Source organism: Lepidochelys kempii, chromosome 2 (assembly GCF_965140285.1).
Source record: "Lepidochelys kempii isolate rLepKem1 chromosome 2, rLepKem1.hap1, whole genome shotgun sequence".
Classification (NCBI taxonomy): domain Eukaryota; kingdom Metazoa; phylum Chordata; order Testudines; family Cheloniidae; genus Lepidochelys; species Lepidochelys kempii.
This window is the reverse complement of record NC_136381.1, coordinates 59,009,266-59,033,776: the sequence shown is the minus strand read 5'-3', so window position 1 is coordinate 59,033,776 and position 24,511 is coordinate 59,009,266. Positions and strand designations below refer to the sequence as shown.

The 24,511-nt window shown below is 37.3% G+C and overlaps 1 protein-coding gene across 4 annotated transcripts in view; it reads right to left on the bottom strand.

Annotated features, from left to right (window-relative positions):
• Positions 1-24,511, bottom strand: part of LACTB2 (lactamase beta 2) — a 33,287-nt gene that overhangs the window by 7,830 nt on the left and 946 nt on the right. For 2 of the 4 annotated variants that reach the window (XR_012157168.2, XM_073330870.2), the window contains exons 2-7: positions 23,936-24,099; positions 21,948-22,074; positions 19,070-19,248; positions 12,622-12,770; positions 9,676-9,757; positions 6,824-6,863 (exon numbers count right to left, since the gene is read on the bottom strand). Coding sequence is in view for 3 of the 4 variants with exons in the window: in XM_073330870.2 (XP_073186971.1) it covers positions 6,824-6,863; positions 9,676-9,757; positions 12,622-12,770; positions 19,070-19,248; positions 21,948-22,074; positions 23,936-24,099 (741 nt within the window). In the remaining variant the exon portion in view is untranslated. Of the gene's footprint in view, positions 1-5,529; positions 6,864-9,675; positions 9,758-12,621; positions 12,771-19,069; positions 19,249-21,947; positions 22,075-23,935; positions 24,100-24,511 lie in introns of those variants that run through there. The other 2 variants (XM_073330872.2, XM_073330871.2) reach the window with 2 other exon arrangements.

Genomic DNA, 24,511 nt, shown 5'->3' with positions numbered 1-24,511 from the left:
CAGTAATTAATTGTTTTGGAAGTTCTTTGACATGCTCAAACGTCACAGTAGAAATGTATTAAATGGGGATATCAGGTGATATGATATCTGGCAATGATTTGTGGCACCAGAAATCTGCAAGGATTCCTTCTTCTTCCCTCCCACTCTCCTTTCTTCCCAAACTGCAGTATTTCTGCAAGGGGTTATTTTTAATATCTAGTCTACTTGGCCCTTATATTTCATCATACCAGATTTTCTTTACACATTAAAAGTCAAACATTTTTAGGCAAGTTGCCCCCCCCCCTTTATAACTCTAATTTATAAAGAATGTAGCAATCGGTGATAATTACAAATTTGCAGGCAGGAAAATATTCTATGGATGGGATTGCAGAAATGGATGAGGTGAATGGGAATGGTGTAACAACTGAAATGCATTTAGGCATACAGTTTGGGTGTTAATTTTCTCTCTCAAGCTGAGCAGGGACAGGCCAGGTCCTTACTTGGATAGGAAGCCTCACTGGAGCTTAAGCTGCAGGAAGTAATGCTTTCTCCGATTGTGCTGAACACAGGGCTCAGCACCATGGTACAGTCTTTCAACTGTCAGCTTCTTGGCTTAAACCTGTCTTAGAAAAAGCATTTATCCTACTTGCTACTCCATTCCCCAGTACATGTTACTGCCTGACCAGAACATTTTCCATACCCTTTCTTCACTGAGCTGCTGCTCTACATGTGTTATTACTATATTAGATAATGATGATCTCAAGGGGAGGATGGTAATACTACTTTGTAATTTCTGAAGGCAAAAACCAGTCAGATTTTTTAAAATGAGACATTAAAATACAGGGAGAAAAAAGTTCAGTTGACAAATTTTGCTCACCAGTAATTTTCTGTCTCAGAAGAGTAGCGAATAAGACATCACAGTCTGGCAGCTGTCCAAATGTGTTGCGTGTAATCTTTGGTGATCTCAGAGTTCCCAGTGGGAAGGTTTCTCTGAAGAAATCTCCACCATAATTGCCAACTCTTTTTATACTCTCAGCAGAGTAGTGTCAAGAGAGACTACATTTTCCTCATATTTCAGAACAATATTGGCGGGGTATCTTGCACTTCTACATACTGGATTTGATTCTGTGGATACTAGAAGTTTCAGTTTCTGAGACTATCAATCTGGCAACTTTCACAATCACTGCATTCAATTTTATCTTGAATTTAATGTTATTTCTTCATTGTAGGTACATGTAGATGTGATGGTGGCAGACTAGGTCATGCTAGGATGTAGAATCAATTCACTTGTGTATTAGTGCAGATCAAAGTAATGTTCAGTTGTGTAAGAGTGTATTGTGTATTTAAACTTCATGAATGGGATGTTATTTGCATGTTTTCACTTATCTGTTCCTGTAATAATGTAATAGCAAACATTTACCTTATGTATACTCCTGTAACTAAACAACCCATCAAAGAAATCTTGTGAAACACTAGGTAAGGTCTTAAACATGGAATGCTAATTTCAAAGTAAGTGGCCATTATATATCATGGTCAGAGGTCAAAAGACTAGGTGCATTCCTCACTCACCGTCATCAAAGGAAAAGCCCATGTGGGTAGAGACTCTGTCAGCTTGCTTTCTATATGAAGAAACTATAAATATGGATTCAAAGAAATCTCTGACTGGACTGTTCCAGGGAAGTGTTTCAGATACAAACCAGAGTTCCCCAGAGACTATCTGGGTACTCTGAAAGACTTCTGGGAAACTGGCAGTTTATTACATCATTAACATCTTATGAAATTGCAAACCGTGACTCCTCTGTTAATATATTTTACCTGCTTTAACCTCTCAATAACTCATTTCCTATTCTTAGCTAATAAACTTATAGTTAGTTTCCTACGGAATTGGCTGCCAGAGTTGTCTTTGGTGTAAGATCTGGAGTGCCAATTGATCTAGGGTAAGTGGCTAGTCTCTTGGGATGTGGTGTGATTTTTTGTTTTAATAATCTTTTACCACAAAGTTCAGTTTGTCTGGGTGGCAAAATACCATGAAGTCACAGACTGTCCCCTAAGACTTTCCAGGCTATGACTGGTATAGTGATCCAGGAGTTTACATTTGTTACCAGCATAGTGAAATCTAATTATAGAACACACCACCATCTTGGGAAATCTGCCCTGTTTTCTGGCAGTCTGTCCTGAGATAGGCACTCACAGTTGTGAGCCACGCCAGACAGTGTGACAGAAGGTTCTACAAAGTAATCATTCACTGCAACCACAAGAATGATAAGTAAAAGTCCCAAAGGGTGTTTTGGTGTCAGAAGGTTTCCCCTCTTTCTGACTCCCCATTTGAACCTACCACAACATTCAAATAAACAGGAGTGTTAGAAATCCTTAAAGACTAAGCAAATCAGTTACTGATAACTCTCATTACATTGGGAACATGGAGTTTAAGTTAAGAATGATTAAATAGTTGGTGTGCAACAAACAATTACATATTGTTCGTAATGTTGGGGAAAAAAGAGGTGGTGGTAAGTGAGAAAAGGAAGAGGGGATAATTCCAGATCCACATCTTGGAGATGCAGCTTTACTGGTAAAACATTTTTTAAACTTCTGCAATACCTATATGGAACTCCTGAAATTGAACCAGCTATTTCGTAGTAAGACTAGGGATGTGGGAGAGACACCAATTAGAGAGACCACTATGACCAAAACTCATGGCTTCAGGCCATGAGTATCAATCCTTTAATACCTAATGAAAGAATCACAGTAGATTGTAGCTTCATATTTCCAGCAAGATAAGGCAGGGGGAGGGGGGCAGGGAGGCAGGATGAGTTAATGCTAGCCAGATAAGGGTGAAAATTTACAAATCTAAGCTGTCTAGGGAAAATAATAGTGAGAAAGTTGATCATTTAATAAGTGGAGATGAAATTGATGCAAATGGCTAATATTACTTCTAAAAATAATGATCAATAAAGAAAATATATAAAACTGATTAAATAGGAAAGAAAACCCTGTTATTGATAAAGAGATAAGGAATACTTGGAACATTTGACCATATACAAATTAGCTACTCTGGAAAATATGGACCCTACAGTATTAACAGAATTAGTTAATGAACTTACTCTATATACGATTGACCATTATTTTCTGAAATGAAATTCAGATAACTGGGAAGTTTCAAAAGATTAGGAAAAAAACAAATGAAGTTTTCAAAAAAATAAAAAGGAAAAAAGTGATCCTCGAAATCCATATATTGAATTTCTATTCCTAGCAATGGAACAAATGGGCACAAATTCATGAAATAACTACAGAATAACAGGACCACAAACAGTAAGTAGAAATTCACACATAGTACATTGAGGAATTCCAAACACCAGAAAGGAAAAAGAAAGAATTCAAAAGAACCGAGACAAATTAGAAACATGGACAGAAAAATAATTCAATTGGAAAAATACTAGCTAACTCAATTCAATGCACAAACATACAGGGACTGGAAACTTGGAAAGCAGTAATGCTGAAGACCTAAGAATGATAATGGATCGAAAGTTAGACTTGAACAGGCAAGTACAATTTGGCTGTAAAAAAATCCAATGCAGTTTGCCCACACAAAAAGGATCATTCCGCAGAGCAAGGAAGTAGCATTTTTTCTCCATACTGGCTCTGGTGAGACTTTACCTAGTATATTATGTTCAGAAGAGCGGAGCAACAAAATGACCTTCTGCTGTTTTCTGTATAATCAGGATGGATAAAAATCAATGATTAAAAAAAATCAGATTTTTTATTTAAATTGGATTTTTTGATAAAATGCTTTTTGAGGAAAAAAACCCTATCTAAAGGAAGATACATTATAGCTCAAAGATATCTCATCATGGAATAGGGATTATAAATTCTAATTCTATAGTATGAGAATATATGTATGTAATGTTTAAGAAAAGTTTTGTAAATGAGTTCCAATAGTTCATGGATTAGGGACCCAATCTTATGAGGTTCCAGGGGCTTCTGTATAGATTTAGGTTCATCTTTCTATCTACCCAATGGTACTCAGTGCTCAGTAGAAGATACCATCAGAGATGCTTAGTTTTGCAGTTCTCAAACTGTGGATTTGTGTCTCCAGAGATAACATGCTTGTTAACAGCAAAAATGTTTTTAAATAAATAAAATATAGAGAGGTGAGAAGTCACAGACCTCAACCCTATTGTACCCCCGGCAAATTTGTGTACAGAGTCAATCCCTTACCTCTCTCTAAAAGTGCAGTTTCAAAAAGTTCAATGAATAGAAGATTATTGGGGGTGGAACAGATCTGGAAAAGGAAGTCGTCTGGAGATAAATGTGAGAAGGGAGGGACAGGCAGTAGAAACAAAAGTGAAACTTTGAGCAGCATATTCCAGAAGTCTTGAGGTCTTTCTGAGTGTAGCCTTCATTGATTTGAGATCTACTATACCATTCTCTCACTAGAAGGGAAAACCTACAATGGCAGCAGACCGTAAAAGAGATCCAGTTTGGGAATAAGAACCAAGAAATATATGTTTGTTGATGATGTTTTAAAGAAAGTCACACCAGTGAACTGGTGGAAGTCACTTAAGCACTTGGATTCAGAGACTATTGAAGTGATAATCTCACTTTTAACAGCAGTAGCCTCTTCTGCCAGTGTAAGAAAGAATATTTTCTTCCTTTGGACTAATTCATTTCAAATTGAGAAATTGTTTGGGACCTGAAGAAGCAGGAAAGCTTGTTTTTCTTTTCCAGATTATGAACAAACAGGAAAATAAAGGTGAAGACGACTGAGTTAGCTGCATAAGTCCATATTTTAAGTTTCTCATGTTGACCTGGCTGACAGTCTATTTAATTTTTTTAAAAAATATTTCATGTAACTATTTTAGTCAAAAACAATTTTAATCAAAACCTGATTTTAGAAAACTTGAATGTTTAACTAAATTCAAAAATTCATATGCTTGTTTTGTTAAAATATTATATGTTTGCTGTTGAAGGAAAAAAATCCAGAATACATAATGTTGTTGTTTTAGTTAAATAAAACAATTTAAAATGTCTGTCTGGTAATGTTCTCCTCCTAATACAGCATGGCAAAAAAAATCCTCCAAATATTAATGATTAACCTGTTGAACTGGAGATAGTTCACCTCCCAATGACTTCATAAATATCTGCTTCAATTATCTTTGGTAAATGAAATAACCATGCAATCATTCATTTTCTGATTAGTTGTAAAACTAATCTAAAAAGTTTTCAAAGTAAATCACTTAAAAATGTATAGTGTGAACCTTCTAAAAATGGAACGTACATCTCTGAGTTGTGAAGAATATGTATTAAGGTTATAACACCCAACAAGAATGCATTTTTATGTAGTGAAATCGAGTCTTCCTGACTAGTGATGTAAATCAAATCCACCCTGTCTATAATCCATGTGTATTTGCTGTCAACTAACATTGGAACAATACAACTTCTAAAGCCTAAATAAAAAAACCTACCTGACCAAATGTGTGCATGCCACATATGAAAATATAGGGTTGAACCATTTAAAAAGTCTGTAAAGGCTTTCCCAAGAACATAGGCATGAAAGATAAATGTATCTGTATTCCATATTAAGCGATTTCAAAACAAGATTTGTGCCAGGATTAAAAGGTACATTTAAACCACACGGTCATTATGTACTTTTTGAATACACACAGTAGTGCAAATATTTACAGGTTCAGTTAGTTTAAAAGTTTAAGCCACACAGAAAACTGAAATTCAGGTCCAACATTATCTTCGATTAAAACTTTCTACTGTATTTTTTAATCACAGACAGTATATAGAGTCTTACAGTCAAATTTTGCCTTGTTTCACCTTTTGTAATTTATATGACGTTGGTAGGTAACTCAGGGCAGAATTTATAAATCAATATTTAAAATTGGCAAACACCTGGGACTTCAAGTGCTTAGTGTTCAATACATCTCTAATAATTATCTGTATAGTATTTTTAAAAGTCATGTGATTGTATAATCTGACTCTTTCATTTGCACAAAGTTTTCTGTTTGCATTTAATAAAATAAAATCATAGCAAAAGTAATGTTTGTCTTAACTGGCATGAATAGTTTAAAATTAATAGTAGCCTCTTATACTGAATCTGCTAGGAAAGGTTTTTCCTCAGAGACTACAAAAAGCTGGAAGTACTTTTTTTGCTCACTTAGCTCTTACACTGAATCTTTCTATATTAAATAGCAACAGCCCACATAGGGGCCAAAAATTTCAACTTTGGGTATCTAAAATCAGGCTCCAAAAATCAATACTTAGATACAGTACCTTAATAAAAGTGGCTGGATTTTCAGAAGGGTTGAGCACTCTCAAATCCCAAACTAAGTCATTTTTGCACTAGTATGAACAAGTGAAAATAGGTCATCATGAAAGGCACTCTGCCTTCACAATCAGTTTTTGCACTACAGTTGTCATCAATAATTACTTTATATTACAGTAGTACCTTTACTAGCTGTTTTGTGTCACTGGCAACAGAAAGTCAACTTTACAAAAAAAAGAGATAACATACAGCTGTTCACAGTAACTTCATTTGACTAACTGAATATACAAGTTTTTTCAATCCCCATCAGACGGAATATGACAATCATTAGTTATCTGAGTACTTTGTAACACTAGATTACATGAAATGTATTTAAGACAGCAGAATTATGTAATTTATTTTTTCCCAAAAAAAAAATGTTGTTCTGATTTTACATAACAGCAGAGTGCTTTTGGATTCCTCTAATACTCCATGCAATGTTCTGCATACACAAGTCCATGTATTTATATAAAAAGGTTGTGTTTAGGTATTTATTTGAGAATACACAATCTTGTTTCTGTTTCTTGCAACACTTACAAACTGCTTTTCCATCTGGAGTTGGGAGACTTTTCATTTACTGTTAAGGAAAAAAAAAAAAGTAAAGTAAAACTAACCAAGTTAGTCACTCAAAGCTATCATTGTTGGGTCTAAATATACACTGTTTTTTGCTATGGAAAAGGAAAATATTAGCAAAATGAAGTAACTCAGGAAGCTTAATTCTAACCTCAGACACATGAAGTTGTCACACCATATATCTTAAAATCCATTTGTGCATGCATACTAGGAGATTTTATTTTAAAGCCACAATGCCGTCCACCTGAATACTGAAGGTTAAGGTTAAGTGTTTGATTTACTGGAGGTTGTTAAACATTCACAAATTGGCTAACTATAACAAAACCAGACTTCTAGGGATATAAACCATATTAAGAACAAATTTTAATGAATATAATTATAAAACTTAAAGGAAAACATACTGGAATTTCTGAATATTAAGAATCTTTGGGCAACAGAACATGTGCCAAATTACTGTTCTAGTTTTCATAACAATGGAACAAAATATGCTAGACATATTCAGTGCTGCACATTAAAAAGAGGTTTCTTTGGACAAATATTTTGTGAAAGTTAGAAGAAACTTTCATTTGACTGCAGCTACTATTTCCTAAGAACGACCAAAATTTGAAATACGGTACCCCAAACTGTATTAAAAAATGGCTTTGTACCAAAACAAAGTCAAAGGTCAATGATCAGTGGTATGAGTATGCAAGGACTTGTATAGCACTCATTCAGGACCAATAATATGTATTTTTCTTAATATAAATCCTTAAACTGAACTGAAATATTGACAAAGGTATAGTGCTGTCATGTGTATCACAAATCTAAGGTCTATTTAGAACTTACAAAGTTAATACTTGCATCAAAGTGTACAAATCAGCAAGCAAAAAACCACAGTTCTTACATTTTCAACTTTACTCCCCCCTTCAACCTCCCACAAGAATACTCAATATGGATAAGGGATTTGAAAACATCTTTTTCATTCTTCCAAAGAAGGTGGAAAATGTAAATTAATTCTATATGCATCAAAAGTAACATACTGAAGAAAGAGTCACAAGAATTATTCTAGCCAGCATTTGGTACAACCCATAATTGTTAAGGCTGCCAAACAATTTTAGATGCTCATTTCTTTCTGAAGCATAGACTTTTTTGACTGAAGCTCAGTGTCCCTGGTCGCTTATCAAAAGGTGAATTTTTATGGTTCTAAGAAGTGTGAAAAAATTCTTACTTGGAAAAAAATTGTCTTTAACAACTTTTGATTGTTTGAAAGATACACACTGAGCATGCACAACAGAACATATTAAATTGACAGATGTACATTTAAAATGATTTATTGTGCATATGTGCACAGCTTATTAATGGGCAAGTTGCGGCTCCTCCTAGGAGAGGAAAAGGAACCCTCTACTCATCTAGTCTTTGGGTATTTGCACAAGCCCCAGAAAATATCCTGTTAATTGTGCTACCTCAGCTGAGGCTTTGGGGGTGGGGAAGGGAGGGACTTGTTAGTAGGTCAACAGCACATAAGGCCCAAGGAGTCTTACTCAGCCAAGTTTGTAAAGTGTCCAGGACCTATCTTCAGTGTGCTTGCTAGTGTCCAGCAGTGGATAGGAGAACACATGCTACACCATTTAAAAGGTGTAGTGAGCTCAAGGGATCATAATGTTGCCCTACTGCAGTGGTTCTCAAGCTTTTGTACTGGTGACCCCTTTCTCGCTGCATGCCTCTGAGTGCGACCACCCCTTATAAATTAAAAAAAAACTTTTTTTTATATTTAACACCATTATAAATGCTGGAGGCAAAGTGGGGTTTGGGGTGGAGGCTGACAGCTTGCAACCCCCTGACGGGTCCCGATCCCCAGTTTGAGAACCCCTGCCCTACTGCATTCTGCTTGCATCTCTCTTATGCACAAAATATGGTTCATAGTACTACCTCCTCAGCCCCTACAGTTATGGCACCAAAGCAACGATTGTGCTTGAAGACATGATTTAGACTTAAGTGCTTCCTTTTTAAAAATTCTATCTTCAGATGTTTTAACTTAAAATGATACCAAAACTATTTCTTCAAATTTTATCTATCACTTTAAAAAATCCAAATGTGAAGAAAATTGGGCTAAATGCCTTTACTTAAAACTCAGCAAACCCTGATAGCTTATTCACTTGGACACATTTATATTTTTATATACTGGTACATATGCTTGTTAGCCTTTGGCTAACGCCTGTTCAAGTGCCTAGTTTTCTAAAGACATTGATAACGACTACTTGGCCTTTTCTTACTGGGTCTTATTACAGAACTGGGACATTTTCTTGACCATTTTAAAACAACTCGAAAGTAATATGCAAAAAACCCTAAATTAATACAATATTAAGGTTGCAGTTAATTACTATAAAGTCAGGAAATGTAAAAGATAAGGTTACACAATTTTTAACTCTGCCCCCAGTAACATATGCCTAAAAAAAGTCATTAGTTATGTAATCACAGCTGATCTAAACTTTTAGAAAAAGATTAGAAAAAGATTAGAAAATGTATCTGAGAAACTGCATGTGATGACAAATACTATTGTAATGTGTATGTTCTTTAATTCTGATCTCTTGAATGTATGCATTATGATAGTATTTGTCGTTACAGGCACCTTCTCAAAGATATTATATGATCTTTTCCAGAACTTTAGATATCCTTAATGTTAAATCATCTTAGTTTTTAATTTAATTCTACTTTAAATTGTCTGAGTGACTACTAATACTACAAAAATTGTATGAAAAACTATCCATGTGTGATTTCCAGGAAATAATTTAACAAAATATTCTTAAGAAATAATTTATAAAAAGAAAAAAACTTACACACTTTTCCTTCTTTTTCTAATTTCCTTAAGTGAAGGGTGAGGTTATTTTCTGCTGCTTTAAGTAAATTTTCAGGAGTTTCCTAAATAGAAATACAATGAATATATAGTCATGCCATATCTGCTAATAATTTTTCTTTTTTGATTTTCATTTTCCTTTTATGTTCAACTTCCCACCAGCAGTGGCAAAGAATTGAAATAAGTCATACAACTTAAATCTCCAGTTTAAATAATATATTTTTCCCCCTCATTTTTTTCATTATGTACTAATTAAGGATAGCATGTGCTTAAGTGCTGTTGTGAATTGGGCCTCTACTGGGATGTTAGTGTGGCTAGAAAATTTTCTTTAGATTTTACTGACAGCTTCATAAATGTGGTTCCCTCCCTCTCTCTGCGCTAGAAAACTTACTTTTCGAAGGTTATTACTCCTAGTTTGCGACAATATTTGCAAAGCTATTGAAAAAGTCACAGCATTGAAAAAAGTTAATTTTGCTAATGCAAGCTATATAAACTCAAATTTCATGACAAAAGAGTTTCAGAATGATAAAGCCCGTCATGCAATTTCCCCATGTTCTTTCCCGGCCAACTTTATGCCCAAATTTGACAATGTATTACAAATAAACCATTTCGAACATTAGTATTTGGCCAAATACGAAGCTCAACATAAGAACGGCCACATTGGATCAAAGGTCTATCTAGCCCAGTACCCGGTCTTCTGACAGTGGCCAATGCCAGGTGCTCCAAAGAGAATGAACAGAACAGGTCATCATCAAGTGATCCATCCCCTCTCTCCCATTCCCAGCTTCTGGCAAACAGAGGCTAGGTAAACCATCCCTGCCCATCCTGGCTAATAGCCATCGATGGACCTATCCTCCATGAACTTATCTAGCTCTTTTTTGAATCCTGTTATAGTCTTGGCCTTCACAACATCCTCTGGCAAGTAGTTCCACATGTTGACTGTGCATTGTATGAAAAAATACTTCCTTTTGTTTGTTTTAAACCTGCTGCCTATTAATTTCATTTGGTGATGCCTAGTTCTTGTGGTATGAGGAGTAAATAACACTTCCTTATTTACTTTCTCCACACCAGTCATGATTTTATAGATCTCTATCATATCCTCCCTTAGTCGTCTCTTTTCCAAGCTCAAAGTCCCACTCCTATTAATCTCTCCTCATATGGAAGCTGTTTCATACCCCTACTCATTTTTGTTGCCCTTTCCTGAATCTTTTCCAATTCCAATATATCTTTTTTGAGATGGGGCGACCACATCTGCATGCAGTATTCAAGATGTGGGTGTACCATGGATTTATATAGAGGCAATATGACAGCAGACAGTTGTACATCAAATTCCCTTTCCACGCCTCAAGGTTTTTTCCACAGTTGCCAGCATTTCTTAAAATTTGAGGGGAATTTTCCCAAATATGCTATGGATCTGGAAGTTAGAGATCTTGTGGGATCTAAATGGCAAATTGTCTTGTTGTTGTCTTGGCAAATTGTCAGTTATTTTTAAAATAAATATCAGAGATGCAAAACAGTTATCTCCATATTAAAAACTTAGAAGTGTCATTGTAAAAATTATTATAAATTAGTGATTGGAGAACCTCAGAATGTTTGTGATTCTGATAAGCATCACAGCTTCTGGATGCTTACCTGAAGTAATGGAGCCTCTTCTTGAAACCACCTCTCCTCATATAACTGTTCCTCTCACAACAGCCTATACCTGTCTTCAAAGGGGGGCGGGGGGGGGGATTTAAAATTCAGAGTACGTTACCCAGGCCTGTCCCCATACCTCTCTGAAATTACATGGGGGACCCACCTCTCCCAAATTTTCTACCCCTTGATATCATTATCCCCCACCGTCCAGTTCCCCTGCTCCTCTGATTAATCCCCCCTTACCACTTACCTCAATGTGTAGGGGGAGGGAGCTACTGGCTCCCTTCCCTGGCTCTGAGCTAGTTTCCACTCTGCACAAAAATCATCAGCCTAGAGTAGCTGCTCAGACAGACAATAGGTAGCAGTCTCTGCCTGATCTGTATGAGAGGTCAGCATTACAGAAAAATCCCTCCTAGGCTGCAGTAGTTCCCAGTCTCCAGGACACAGACTGGAACTTGAAACACCTGAGATGCATTTCCAAAACCCTTTGTAAATCTGTCCAGGATGTTTATAGCCCATGTCCGATTAGGATGGTTGGCCGCTATCTTTTGCCCTCCCTGCATCTTGCGCTTTCCCTTCAGCCCAGCTCAGTGAGTAAGTTTTTTCCTGTAAGCAACACCATGAAAGAATTCTCTATACTGCATGCCCTACACTCTGAGAATTACCATAAAGAGAGGAAGGGTAAGCAGAGAGACTAGCATCTTTAGGGCTCTGTCTGATGATCAATAAATAGGCTTTTGAGTGTACAGACTGTTTTATCTTTAAGTCACAGGATCCAGCTCTTGTTGCCCCATGGCAAGCAGTCAGAACACAGGGTTTCTAGCAGTTTTTAGCCTGCACCTTCCTGAAGCCTGTGGGAGCATGCAACTACAAGTTCTCAAATACCTTGCAGGAGACGCCAATCCTGGACATAAATATGTTTAGTTATTGTCTGACATTGTTCATTCTGATCTATTTTATAACTACAAACTTTCTTGATACTCATGAGGAACGTGTGATTACTAGGCTTAAAAATAATTATGAAAGGTAGAAGTTAATAAAAATAATTTAAGCCCAGATTCAGTAAAGCACTTAAGTTGCGAGACTACTTACATGCTTATAGTCATGTGTGCACTTTGCTACATTAGTCCTTTACTGCACATGACTAGACCAGAAAAAGTGCCAAATGTGGCTCTGCTTAACTATGAAGCTGCCTAAAAGGCCACATACAAACACATAACATGTTGAATTTATTTAATTGAAAATTAAGGTTGTGTTCTTCAGTTCAATTTAATAACATTTTAACTATAATTACCTTGTATACAATCTTTACAAGTTCCATTGATGTAAATGATTTTCCAGCATTCTCCTGCAAAACATTTAGGATTTGTTGTTCACGTGCATTTCGGTGAGAAATGTATCCTTGAATTTTAGCACGTGCATCTTGCACTACTGGGCCATGTCCTAAATTCAAACACAATTACAAGAGTTTTTTCATATAAGAAACAGAATATTTTAAACAACTTATTTAATAATTTGCTCACAAATATCCTCTCACTTTGGTAAAAAGCTCTGATAAGCCTACAAATCCTATGGAAGCAGCAGCATCCCTGTACTTCCCACCCTGCCAGTTAGGGTTGCCAATGTGGAAATATTTAAAAAAACAGACACTCCAGCAGGAATGCGGGAACCTCCCCTACCCGGTCTCTTCCTCACCCCTGCCCAGCCTATTCTCCCTAAAGCCACACCCCACCTCTTCTTCTGAGGTCCTGCCCCCATCCACTCCTCTTCCCCCTCCCTCCCGTCACTCACTGCTTTTCCCCTCCCATCTCCACCCAAGTCAGGAGGGACTTGCCTGTGGAACCAGGGCTGGGAGCTGCAGCTGCCCAATGAAGGTAGGAGGCAGCCCTTGCTGAGTAGGGGTTGGAGTGAGTGATGACACAGCGCCTCCCCCGCTCACAATAACCGGACTTTGGATGTCCGATCAGTAGATCTGAACGGACACTGTCAGGTCCCCAAAGTCCGGTCGAAAACCGGGCACCTGGCCACCCGACTGCCAGTATATCTTTGATTCTCCATTACAGTGTGTTTTAGACACACTGTAGACCACAGGGTTATCAATAGAATCATTGCCAAGTTTCACTTTACAGGCTGTAGTGTATGTACACAGGTTAAAAGGCTAGAACATGGGAAAGAAGAAAGAGCAGAGAGAACAACAGACCTGGAAAGATTTGAGGGGGAAAGGACAACACAATAGGAAAAAAGTGGATGCTGCTCTGGCCTGTTTTTTTTTTTTTTTTTTTTTAAAAACACAATGAATATTTTTCAGAGGCATGATAAAAAGACATCAATCAAAAAAACTGGAATTTGATAGAGCAAGAATAAAGAACTGTCAAGAAAGGTAATATACTGTCCATTTAAAATTTGATTAAATTTGGCATAAAATGTATTTTGGACACATTAAGACAAATTGCAAATAGTGGAATTATAGAAGTGCTTTGAAACCAAAGTAGAAAAAGGGATCATCATTTTTATCTATGAAGCAGTGAACTTTGAGGAATCTGTGGTATTGCCCTGATGATATAAAATACTAAAAGTTTAATTGTTTTGGTTTGTACAATACACACATGAATATATGCAAACATAATTTGAACGATGCCTTCTTTCTGGAGAAATCAATTGCCAATATGTAGGGAAATTCTTAGAGTTTTTTGTGGCAAGAGGCAGATAAATCACGTACTGTATATTGTACAGAACTGAGATACACACATACATAATAGTTGCTAACATAGTTAAGGCTGCAACTCGGGTTCTTTTATAAGATTAAAATTATTGGGGTGCTCAGAATTAAACAGTTTCTTTTGAAGTTCTTTTGGGCTCTACATTTTTGGAATTATTCTCCAGCTATAGTTGTATTTTTGAGACAGTTAAGTAAATTGCTCAAACCAAGTTTTAGTTCTAGGACTTCAAAAACGAAGAAACATTTTTGGAAATTATGACTAAGCGCCATGACTTTTCAGTTCCTTATAATTTAAAATTGACTTACTTTTCACTCTCTTCCCCAAGTCCTTCTGAAATCAGTGTCCTAGGAGGTACTGGGGCTGATGTAGTGCAAAGTGCCTGACAATCCAAAGACTAGGAGCCTAATTCTTCACTGTCTGGCACTCTGTAGTAATTGACACTGTGCAAAGTGGGTGCAAAATGCTGTCATATCACAATGGTAGCATTTATACTTGGTGTGCATGTGTGGTCCATGGGTCCCAGACTCATTTTGTCTCAGAAGTGGCAGTTTGGAACAAAAGAACTGGCCCTCTTCAGTGCTTGACGCATACATGATAAAGACTACCATAAAAGGAGTCCATGCTAAGATAATAAGTCTTGTAGGGAGTATGGGGAGAGTTTAAGCCCGACAGGCAACTAGGTGGAACTTTTTTCAGAGGAACAGCCGTGTTAGTCTGTATTCGCAAAAAGAAAAGGAGTACTTGTGGCACCTTAGAGACTAACCAATTTATTTGAGCATGAGCTTTCGTGAGCTACAGCTCACTTCATCAGATGCTTGTAAGTTTGGCAGAAATTGATTAAGTCTTTTCAGCACAAAAAGTTTATGTACATTAAACTTTATATATTGATTTCAGCACATACAGACCTATGCATTTAATACTATGCAGTGAAGCCTATTTTATGCACATAAAACTTTTAGTTGAAATATGTGTGTGCTTTCAGTATATTACTTTTAAAAGTAAAATTCCAAGACAAAAAGTATCCTTATGTTGAAGTTCATTTTGCTTGACAAAACAAACAAATATAACATACTAATGATGTTAATGTTAAAAAAGTTAGTAAAAAGTGTACTTTAAAAAAAAGGAAATGATCAGTTAAGGTACAGTGAATAGAGACTGTAATACAGTAATTGTTCATTCTCAAAGCCTACGGTGGTGAAAAGTCACATTAAACATTCCAAAACAAACCTTAGTTCTGAATCACAAGATATAGTTATCAACAAACCTATCATTTCAATTTGAAAAAGATTTAACACACTCCACCTCCAGTGAGCTAGAGATCTAATGTTTGGATATGAAAATGGAACCAAAATTTTGCAAAGTTCAGGAAGGTTCACACATCCTGCACACCAGGTCATCTCCAGCAACCACGTACATGTACACTTTTCTGTCTATGACACTGGGTCAAAATTGAAAAATTTGGACCCTAATCTGGATATAAACCTGTCCCAACTTTTGCGAGCACTCAGATTTATAGTTGGTTTGAGCTCTTTTCCATTTGAACACAAACACCCCATCAATAAATCTATTAAGTGACTTGCAAAAAAATTACAAATACATTTCTAGATCTATTCCATATGTGTATTTTAATGGAAGTATTTTAATGTTTTAATAGTTTAGACCTTATGCAAACACTGGTTTGTATCACCCTAGATACCCATATGTATCCCATCATCATAGCACTAGGGTGCATCACAACAATGAAGGAATCTATTTTCGTAACACTCCTTGGAAGTAGTATCATTACTCATATATTACAGAGGAGAAATTTAGGCAGAGAGAGAAGTGACATTCTCAAGTCACACAGCAAGTTTGTGACAGAAGTAGGAATTGACCACAAATCCTAAATCAGAGGATTAACCACAAGGCCATTCTTCCTCCCCCATTTAATACTGTTAAGGAACTAAAACATTTGTCAACTTTTATTACTTAACAGGAGAAATTCTGCTCTCCTCATGTGATACTCCGAAACCTTAGAAAAAAATTACACTTTATTAATTTTCTTTATAAAACTGTGAAGCTCCAAGTGGGCTTTCTACCTTACAGCAGAAGAGTGGATGGTGTTCTCATATGGTATAGGTGCTTAAATGTGAAATTTGTGGTCATGGCTACAATGAGAAGTTGGAATGATAGAGTCTTTGTTCTGTATTTGGAGGGCTAAAATTGAGATCTTGATGGCAGTCAATATTGGAAAAATCTATGTTGTTAAGTGGGAGACTATCCGAATTTCTGAATATTAGTTGAGGCTGTCCAGGACTATATGGACAGAATTAAAGTTGGTTTTTTAAATACAAAATGTGATACTATACAATTGTACATTTATTTAAGAGACTGCAAGAACTGTGAGTGTATTAGTATATAACATTTTGGTAATGGTTAATTTTCATCGTTTTAAATTCTTCATTTTAGGGAGTCTAAGTTCAAATATTCCTTGGAACATATTAACTTTAATACTGTTTAGCACCTTAAAATTAAGAAAGATTTGTCTGTTGATAATGGACATTCAATTTTTAAAGTACTCACACTTCCTAGCAGAAAAGCTGTATGAATAGAGAAGTGAGAGAGCCCTCTGGTGGCCAAAGTATCAGTTCCCAGGGAGATTTATAAAACACTAACAGTGGATAGGTTCTATTGTATATTCAATTCAAAAAACTAATGTTAAATATAAAAAGTTATATGGAAAAAATAAAAAAAAAAACCTCATCCATATAAAGACATTCACACCAGGCAAATGGTCATGTTGTTGCAATGAATCATGGCCTCCTCCTAGATTTAATTCAGAGTTCAGATGGAATAAGAGAAGCCTCAGGAGAGAGAGAGAGTGTGTATGGGGGAGAGAGTTGCGTGACAGAGGAAAAGGAAAGGTGGAGAATAAGGCTGTCAAACAGAAAGGATTCTCAGCATGAATAAAACTGAACACAAATCAAAAAAGTTACTATAATAAATTTACCAATTTTAATACAGTCAATAGTGGTAATAGAAAACTGCTCTCTGATTCAGGAATAACTATTGTTTATGGAAGTGCACAAATATTTTATTAAACATGGTTAAGGAAATAAAATTAGTTCCAATTCAAAATGCTGTACCAGGATACCTATGGCCATCATCCCCTGAAAATGCACAATATCCTATTGCTTTATTAGAATCTTAATTAGTGTATGTATTTGTCTATTGCCAGCAGCGTGTTAGGTGCTTTAGATAAGCAGAAACACAAGCTTCCTGCCTTAAAGAATTTGTAATCTAGATGGATAATAAAACAGAGAGGGGGATAAGAGAAAGAGAATTGTGACGAAAAGGTGGAATTTAACACATACTTTTGGCATGAGGAAAGCTAAACAAAGAAGAGGAACATGGTTTGTAGACCTTACACGGAAGGCAGTGTGGCCTAGTGGATAAGGTATTGGACTGTGACTCAGAGCACCTGGAATCTAATTTTCAGCTTTACCACTGGTTAGCTTGGGCAAGTCAGTTTACTTCCCCCATCTGTAAAATGGGAATAATGATCTTACCTCTAGGGTAATGTGCTTTAAGATCTACAGATGAAAAATTATATCTTTTGGAAATAGTACATTTTAACAAAGAACATAGAATATCAGGGTTGGAAGGGACCTCAGGAAGTCATCTAGTCCAACCCCCTGCTCAAAGTAGGACCAATCCCCAATTTTTGCCCCAGATCCCTAAATGACCACCTCAAGGATTGAACTCACAACCCTGGGTTTAGCAGACCAATGCTCAAACCACTGAGCTATCCCTCCCCCCAAATGAAGAAAGAGTGGAGGTATGGTAGACTAAATCAAGGAAACTACTCATAGAAGGTTCACGTTATGAAGGCCAAGATACTAACTGGGTTCAAAAAAGAACTAGGTAAATTCAATGCTATTAGCCAGAATAGGCAGGAATGGTGTCCCTAGCTTCTGTTTGCCAGAAGATGGGAATGGGTAACCGGGGATGAATCATTTGATTACCTCTTCTATTCATTCCCTCTGAAGCACCTGGTATTGGCCACCGTCGGAAGACAGGATACTGGGCTAGATGTCCATTGATCTGACCCAGCATGGCCGTTCTCATGAAGAAGGCAGAAACAAGAGTTTGAAGTTATTTAATCATGAAAAATGCAGGGTGTGGGGAAGGGAATGAAAAGAGAAGATGGAAAACGTAGGCAGGAGCCAGGATATGCAATCTTGAAAGAGAATAAGGAACTTAAATCTTACTGTCACATAGTAAGTTTTAAATTCAGTCTTGCCAAAAAGAGGCATAATTTTATATGAAAATTAAATGTTTTCCAAGATTAAAAAAGAAAAGTCAAGGAGATTGAATAAATTAGAGGATAATTAATGGAATATGGAGTTTGACCTCTTGGTCACTGGATCAAATTCAGCATAGTTCGTTAACTAAAATAATAATCTGATTGATAACTTGGTGGCCTCTATGAAATGAATTTATGGTCTCAATCCAGTTTGTAATGGGCAGCTGTCTACCTCAAATCATGACCACAATTGGCTTTCTTAGCCGTAATCTGACTAGAGAACCCAAGGACTCAAGTGCTATACATACTGAACTGACCCTTTACCCCCGCCCCGCTGTATAGGTGGTCTTTTTAGTCAGGTTTAGATGCAGTGGCAGGATGGTGTGAAGCAGCTTGCACTGATGCTGCCTCTGCCGCATGTATTCTGTAACAGAAAATTCTGGTTTTCTGAGCTATCAATTCTGCACTTCTCACAACCACAAGTTTCACTCAAATACAAAAATGCTCATGAGAGAAATGGATAGCATCATGGCAAGCACACACACAGTGTCTTAAATAGAATAAGCTGAACACCCTTTAGCTAATTATAATAGCTAAACACTGGATAAGATAAATTAAGTATTATATAAATACTGTATTATTTGACTGTAGTAAGAGTTCTTACATTCTTAGAGGAGCTATTTTAAAATATTTGACATAAATTAGTAGATCTAATTAAGAAAACGTAAACTACCAACCAGGGTATATTAAGTCAGCTTGCATTTGCAACAGAATTTCCAATGATTTCATGTAGTCATACAAGTCTTCAAATACAGCTGTCCCTTCTCCTAGAATACAGTCACCAGAAAATATAGCATTTTCTTCCACTAGATGTAAAGCCATATGATCATCAGTGTGCCCAGGTGTATATAAGACTCTATTAAATGAAAGAATGAATAAATTTTTATGCAACAATCACATATACACCATTTACATGTGACAGAAGCAAATGTTGATAAAGCCATGACTTAATATGGTACTCCAGAAAAAACCTCTGTAAAAGAATCCTTATTAGGGAAAGAGGGTTAATATGAAATGTCAGCTTAGAGATGATGTGATTTGGGCTAACCTGGTCCATTTTCTTAAGCTTCATAAACATATATGCAAACTAGCAAACATAATTAGCTCTAATATTCTATTCTATAACATAGGTCCTTATACCATACTCATCACTGTAGTATCTGAGCACCTTCTTTTAGTGCATTACACGACATGGCTAATATTCAGGGTGACCAGATGCCCCGATTTTATAGGGACAGTCCTGATTTTCAGGTCTTTTTCTTATATAGGCTCCTATTACCCCCTACCCCCGTCCCGATTTTGCACACTTGCTGTCTGGTCACTCTACTAATATCTGTCATGTGGGGTTCGTTTTCTTATTCTTTCCACAGGAGAAGAAATATGTGCTGTGGTTTTGTTTAAGTTTTTTTTAAAAAAAAAAACCACACATACACATTTATGTTGGGGAAAGCAAGGTCAAAGAAATGTGCTTTGCACTTGGAGCTGAAGGTGGGGTGAGGTTTGTGAATTTCCCTCAGTTCCCCGGGGAGCTCATTCATAGTGTCAGGCCATCCCCTTAGAAAGCTCTGTCTCCCGCATAGGTGAGCTTTACCCCATTGTAGAAAGTTCCACTGGGCCAGAGGAGCAAATTTGTCTATCATAGTCTTCATCCTGGACTTTTGGGCAATCTTTTAGATTTCCTAAGTCTAGGTCATTGAGCGCTTTGAAGATAAGGACCAAGACCATTAACTCGATTCAATATTCTATGGGGAGCCTGCGCAGGGAGTGGAGGCCAGGTCTGATGTGTTCACTATTGCTTATGTTGCTAAGGAGACATGCTGCAGTATTCTTGAACCAGTTGGATTTTCTTAAGGGTTGAAGGCTTTATGCCCAGGTATACTACATTGCTGTAGCTCAGCTGAGAGATGATGAAGGCATGAATAAGTGAGGCCAGGTCATCGTTTATCAGGATGGGACAGAGTCTTCCAGCAAACTAGGGATGGTTTAAAGCCTTACCTGGGGATGCTGCTATATAAGAGCTTAGCATCAGTGAGGAATCCAATAGCATTATTAAACTATAGACTGGACTGACCAATTGCGGGTGGATGCCTTCAACTAAAGGAGACAGCACCATAGCTGCCAACAGTTCAAAATGCTTTCCTCTGCCCACCACTATAAACTCTATCTTGCTCTGGTTCATCTTCAACCTGTTGTTCTTCATCCACGAGCTGATCTTGTCCAAGCATTATGTAGGCCAACTTAGGAGTAATGGTATGTCTTCAGAAACGTAATTATTTAAACGGCAAGCCCTTTTTTTACCCCTAGCGTAGCTGATCTTTTTTCTCTCCAAAACTTATTTTTAATATATGAAATGCTTTCAAACAGATATATCTTTTACTACTTGCAGTCGATCTTGCAGCCAGCCTACTGCTGTGTTCTACAACACTGAAGTAGTTTAATTCACCACTGACTTGAAAGGCACTCCCTCTGAGTAAGGAAAGGAAGCAGGCTGTCTCCTTAAAACTGGCTGGAGCAGTAGCGCAGTGTTATTTTGATGGGAGAATTCTGGACAGAGAAGGGCCTAAGGAATTTTAATATTAGAAGGAATTACCAGGACAAGCAATCTGATGCGAATACCTTTGTACAGGGTTCATCACAACCACTGAGAACACAAAATACATTTCAGTTTGAAACTGTTCAATTAGTTGTTCAGCAATTTTGTTGCTTCCCAACTACAGTGAACAATTGTACACAGGGCGTTTCAAGAAATATGGTTTAATTACAAGTGTTTTAATCCCCCTGTGTAGATTGTTTCAAAAGATTAACAGCCCATGCATCCTCTTTGAAGAAACCTTTTCACCATAAGAATGACACCCACAACTTTGAGAATCACCTTTCTACAAAAAAAACAAAAACAAAAAGAACACCACACCCACTAATTAAAAAATAAGTTATCCTGAAAACTCAACCTAAAAACAAAAAGTAAATTAATACAAATCTAAAAAACGAAAACTTTACTGCAAGCAGAGTTTTTATTTTTTACCTTGAAATGAGACAAGAACCAAAGAATCCATGAAGTACATTATTGAATTTGTTATTATCTATTTTACATGGAAGCCACTCAGAAACTATGATGATGGGCAGCTGTATAAAACACTATAGAATATAGATGGTTGCCCAAAGGAACAGTTTTATCTAGGGAACCCTTAATAATTTTTCTAGGGAGGCTAGATAGTGCTGAAATCAGGGGCTGGATCCAGCGAATATTAGGTAATCCCCTCTCACATAAGTAGGTCCTCTTGACTTCAACAATACTATTCAGCTGCAGAAAGACTACCTGCATGAGTAAGTGGTGCAGGATCTGACATATAGGCAGCCCTCCAGTCAATTATATCAAAAAAATAATTTCCACCGTGGCATATTCATGAATCTCCTCAACTGTTTTGGCTGTCTTAAAAATAAGAGCTAAATTATGATGCAGTTATAAATAGTAACTTCAGGATTATGAGGTATGAGAGGAAAACATACTTAGTTTTAAAAGCTGACTTAGCCTACTAGCACAGAACTAACATTTACCTGAGAGTGGCTCCCTCCGTTTTTAACACATCTCCATCTTTTAGGTATGAATACTTTAGCTTTTCTCCTTCTATTATTTCCTCACGATGTGGAGTGCGTGGAAGCTTACTTATGCAATATTCGGAACCTATTTAAAAAAAACAGACTACATTTTAGATCATTCATAGTTAGGACTCTACCAAATTCATGGCCCATTTTGGTCAATTTCACGGTCAGAATTAAAAAAATAATAAATTTCATTATTTCAGCTATTTAAATTTCACCGTGTTGTAACTGTAGAGGTCCTGTCCCAAAAAGGAGTCTGGGGGAGGGGGGATGCAAGATTATTGTGTGTGGGGGGGAAGGGGGGTTGCCATACTGCTACCCTTACTTCTGAGCTGCTGCTGGCGGCGGCGTTGCCTTCAGAGCTGGGCTGCTGGAGAGCAGCAGCTGCTGGCCAGGAGCCCAGTTCTGAAGGCAGAGCTGCTGCCAGTAACAGCAGCACAGAAGTAAAGATGGGATGGTACGGTCACCCTTACTTCTGCGCTGCTACCTGCAGAGCTGGGCCCTCAGTCAGCAGCCACCACTCTGCATCTACCCAGGTCTGAAGGCAGCAGCACAGAAGTAAGGGTGGCATGGTATGGTATTGCCACCCTTACTTCTGCGCTGCTGCTGGCAGGTTGCTGCTTTCAGAGCTGGGCACCTGGCCAACAGCCACAACTCTCTGGGCACCCAGCTCTGAAGGCAGCGCAGAAGTAAGGGTGTCAATACCATGCCCCCCTCTCCCCCCCAAATAACTCCTTTTTGGGTCAGGACCCAAAATTTGAGAAAAGCTGGTCTTCCCTGTGAAATCTGTACAGTATAGGGTAAAGGCACACAAAAGACCAGATTTCACGGTCCATGACGCTTTTTTCATGGCCCTGAATTTGGTAGTACCCTATTCATAGTTAAGCACTGATTAATCTCAGGTCGCTAGCATGGATGGCCCATAAAATTACAAAATGTCAGTAGATGCACCATTATGCATGAGTCTATTTCAATGCAAAGTTAAAGAATAAAAAAAGTTTATTGCAATAACAACTCATGTATATGAAGGAACATTTAATCATATCTACATCAACAAGACCACTCAGACACCTACAAAAACCTCTAAAATTGGTGTTCTGCATCAGTAATGTTTTTTAAAGAGGATAAACAAAAAATGACTTCTCCAAATGAAATTTCACTAGTTTCATTTGGAGAAGTTGCATCTTGTTCATTAAGACACAAACACCATTTCCAGCAGCACTTGGGGACTCCTTGGAAGTAACTCTGGCTAGTTTAAAAAATCTGGTGAGGTTTCAGCCTGTGGCAATATCCCACAAAACACAGAAGGGCTGCATTTTTTGTACTGTTCATAAAGTATGAAGAGAAACAGCTTTCTCCGCTTACAGATTTAACCAAAAAAGCATCATTGAATGTTTATCAATATGATATCTTGTTTATTTTGGATAAGGACAAACATGCAAAGTGTCCCTACCTTACACAATCTGGGGTCTGGGCGTTCACCAAAAATTTCCATTTGAGTGGTTACCAGCCATCTCACCCAGTTATTTACTTGTTGTTCAAGTGAAAATAATGGTCAATTGATTATTCTCAGTGTTAAGTCAGGGAGGAATCTCTTGTTGTTGGGTGAATTATCAATGGTAAATTAATTTCTCTCTCATCATTTACAGACAAAAGACTATTAACAGCATGAGGCTTTTCCCCTTCCAAATATGTATATATTGACATGAAAAAACATTTTGGAGCGCATCTAAACCAAACATTCATACTATTTACTGTATTCATACTATGAGCTGTATCAGCATCAAGTGTTTAAATACACTCTACAGCTCACATGAAGATCTCAAGTGCACAGTCAAACCAACAATCCTCCAAAACACTCTAGTTAGAGGGTCCCTGTCCCCATAGCTAACCAGTAGTGCCCCTTCAGTAACTGTCAAATTAAACTATAATCTTCTGCCTACCATTGTGGATGTTTCTACAAATATCAGATATGCCTCCAGTATGATCATGGTGCCAGTGTGTCACTAAAATTTCCTGGATTGAGATGTTGAACTCAGCCAGTGCCTGTTTTAAACAGCCAATATATTCAGGTATAGCTGGCTCTCCCGTGTCAATAAGGATCCTTCTACATTTAAAGAGAGAAAATATGGCAGAAATGTTCAATTACAAAAGTCATTAGAGAATTAAGAGACTCCCTGGGTGATGAAACCCTAAATACTACAGGAAGAACACCTCTTCATGCTATATACGGCTGCAGTGTTATCAGCAGAAATACTCAAATTGCATTCCCCGCATTGTAAGATAGAGGACTCCGGGCAGTATGTTCTTTATCAGGGCCCTGGCACTGCTTTGGTCCAGAACAGCCTAAATTCAGTGAGGTTTGGGCATGCTGCAGAAGGTGACCAAATGTCCCGATTTTATTTAGGGTGACCAGATGTCCTGATTTTATAGGGACAGCCCTGGTTTTGGGGGCTTTTTCTTATACAGGCACTTATTACACCCCTACCCCTGTCCCGCTTTTTTACACTTGCTGTCTG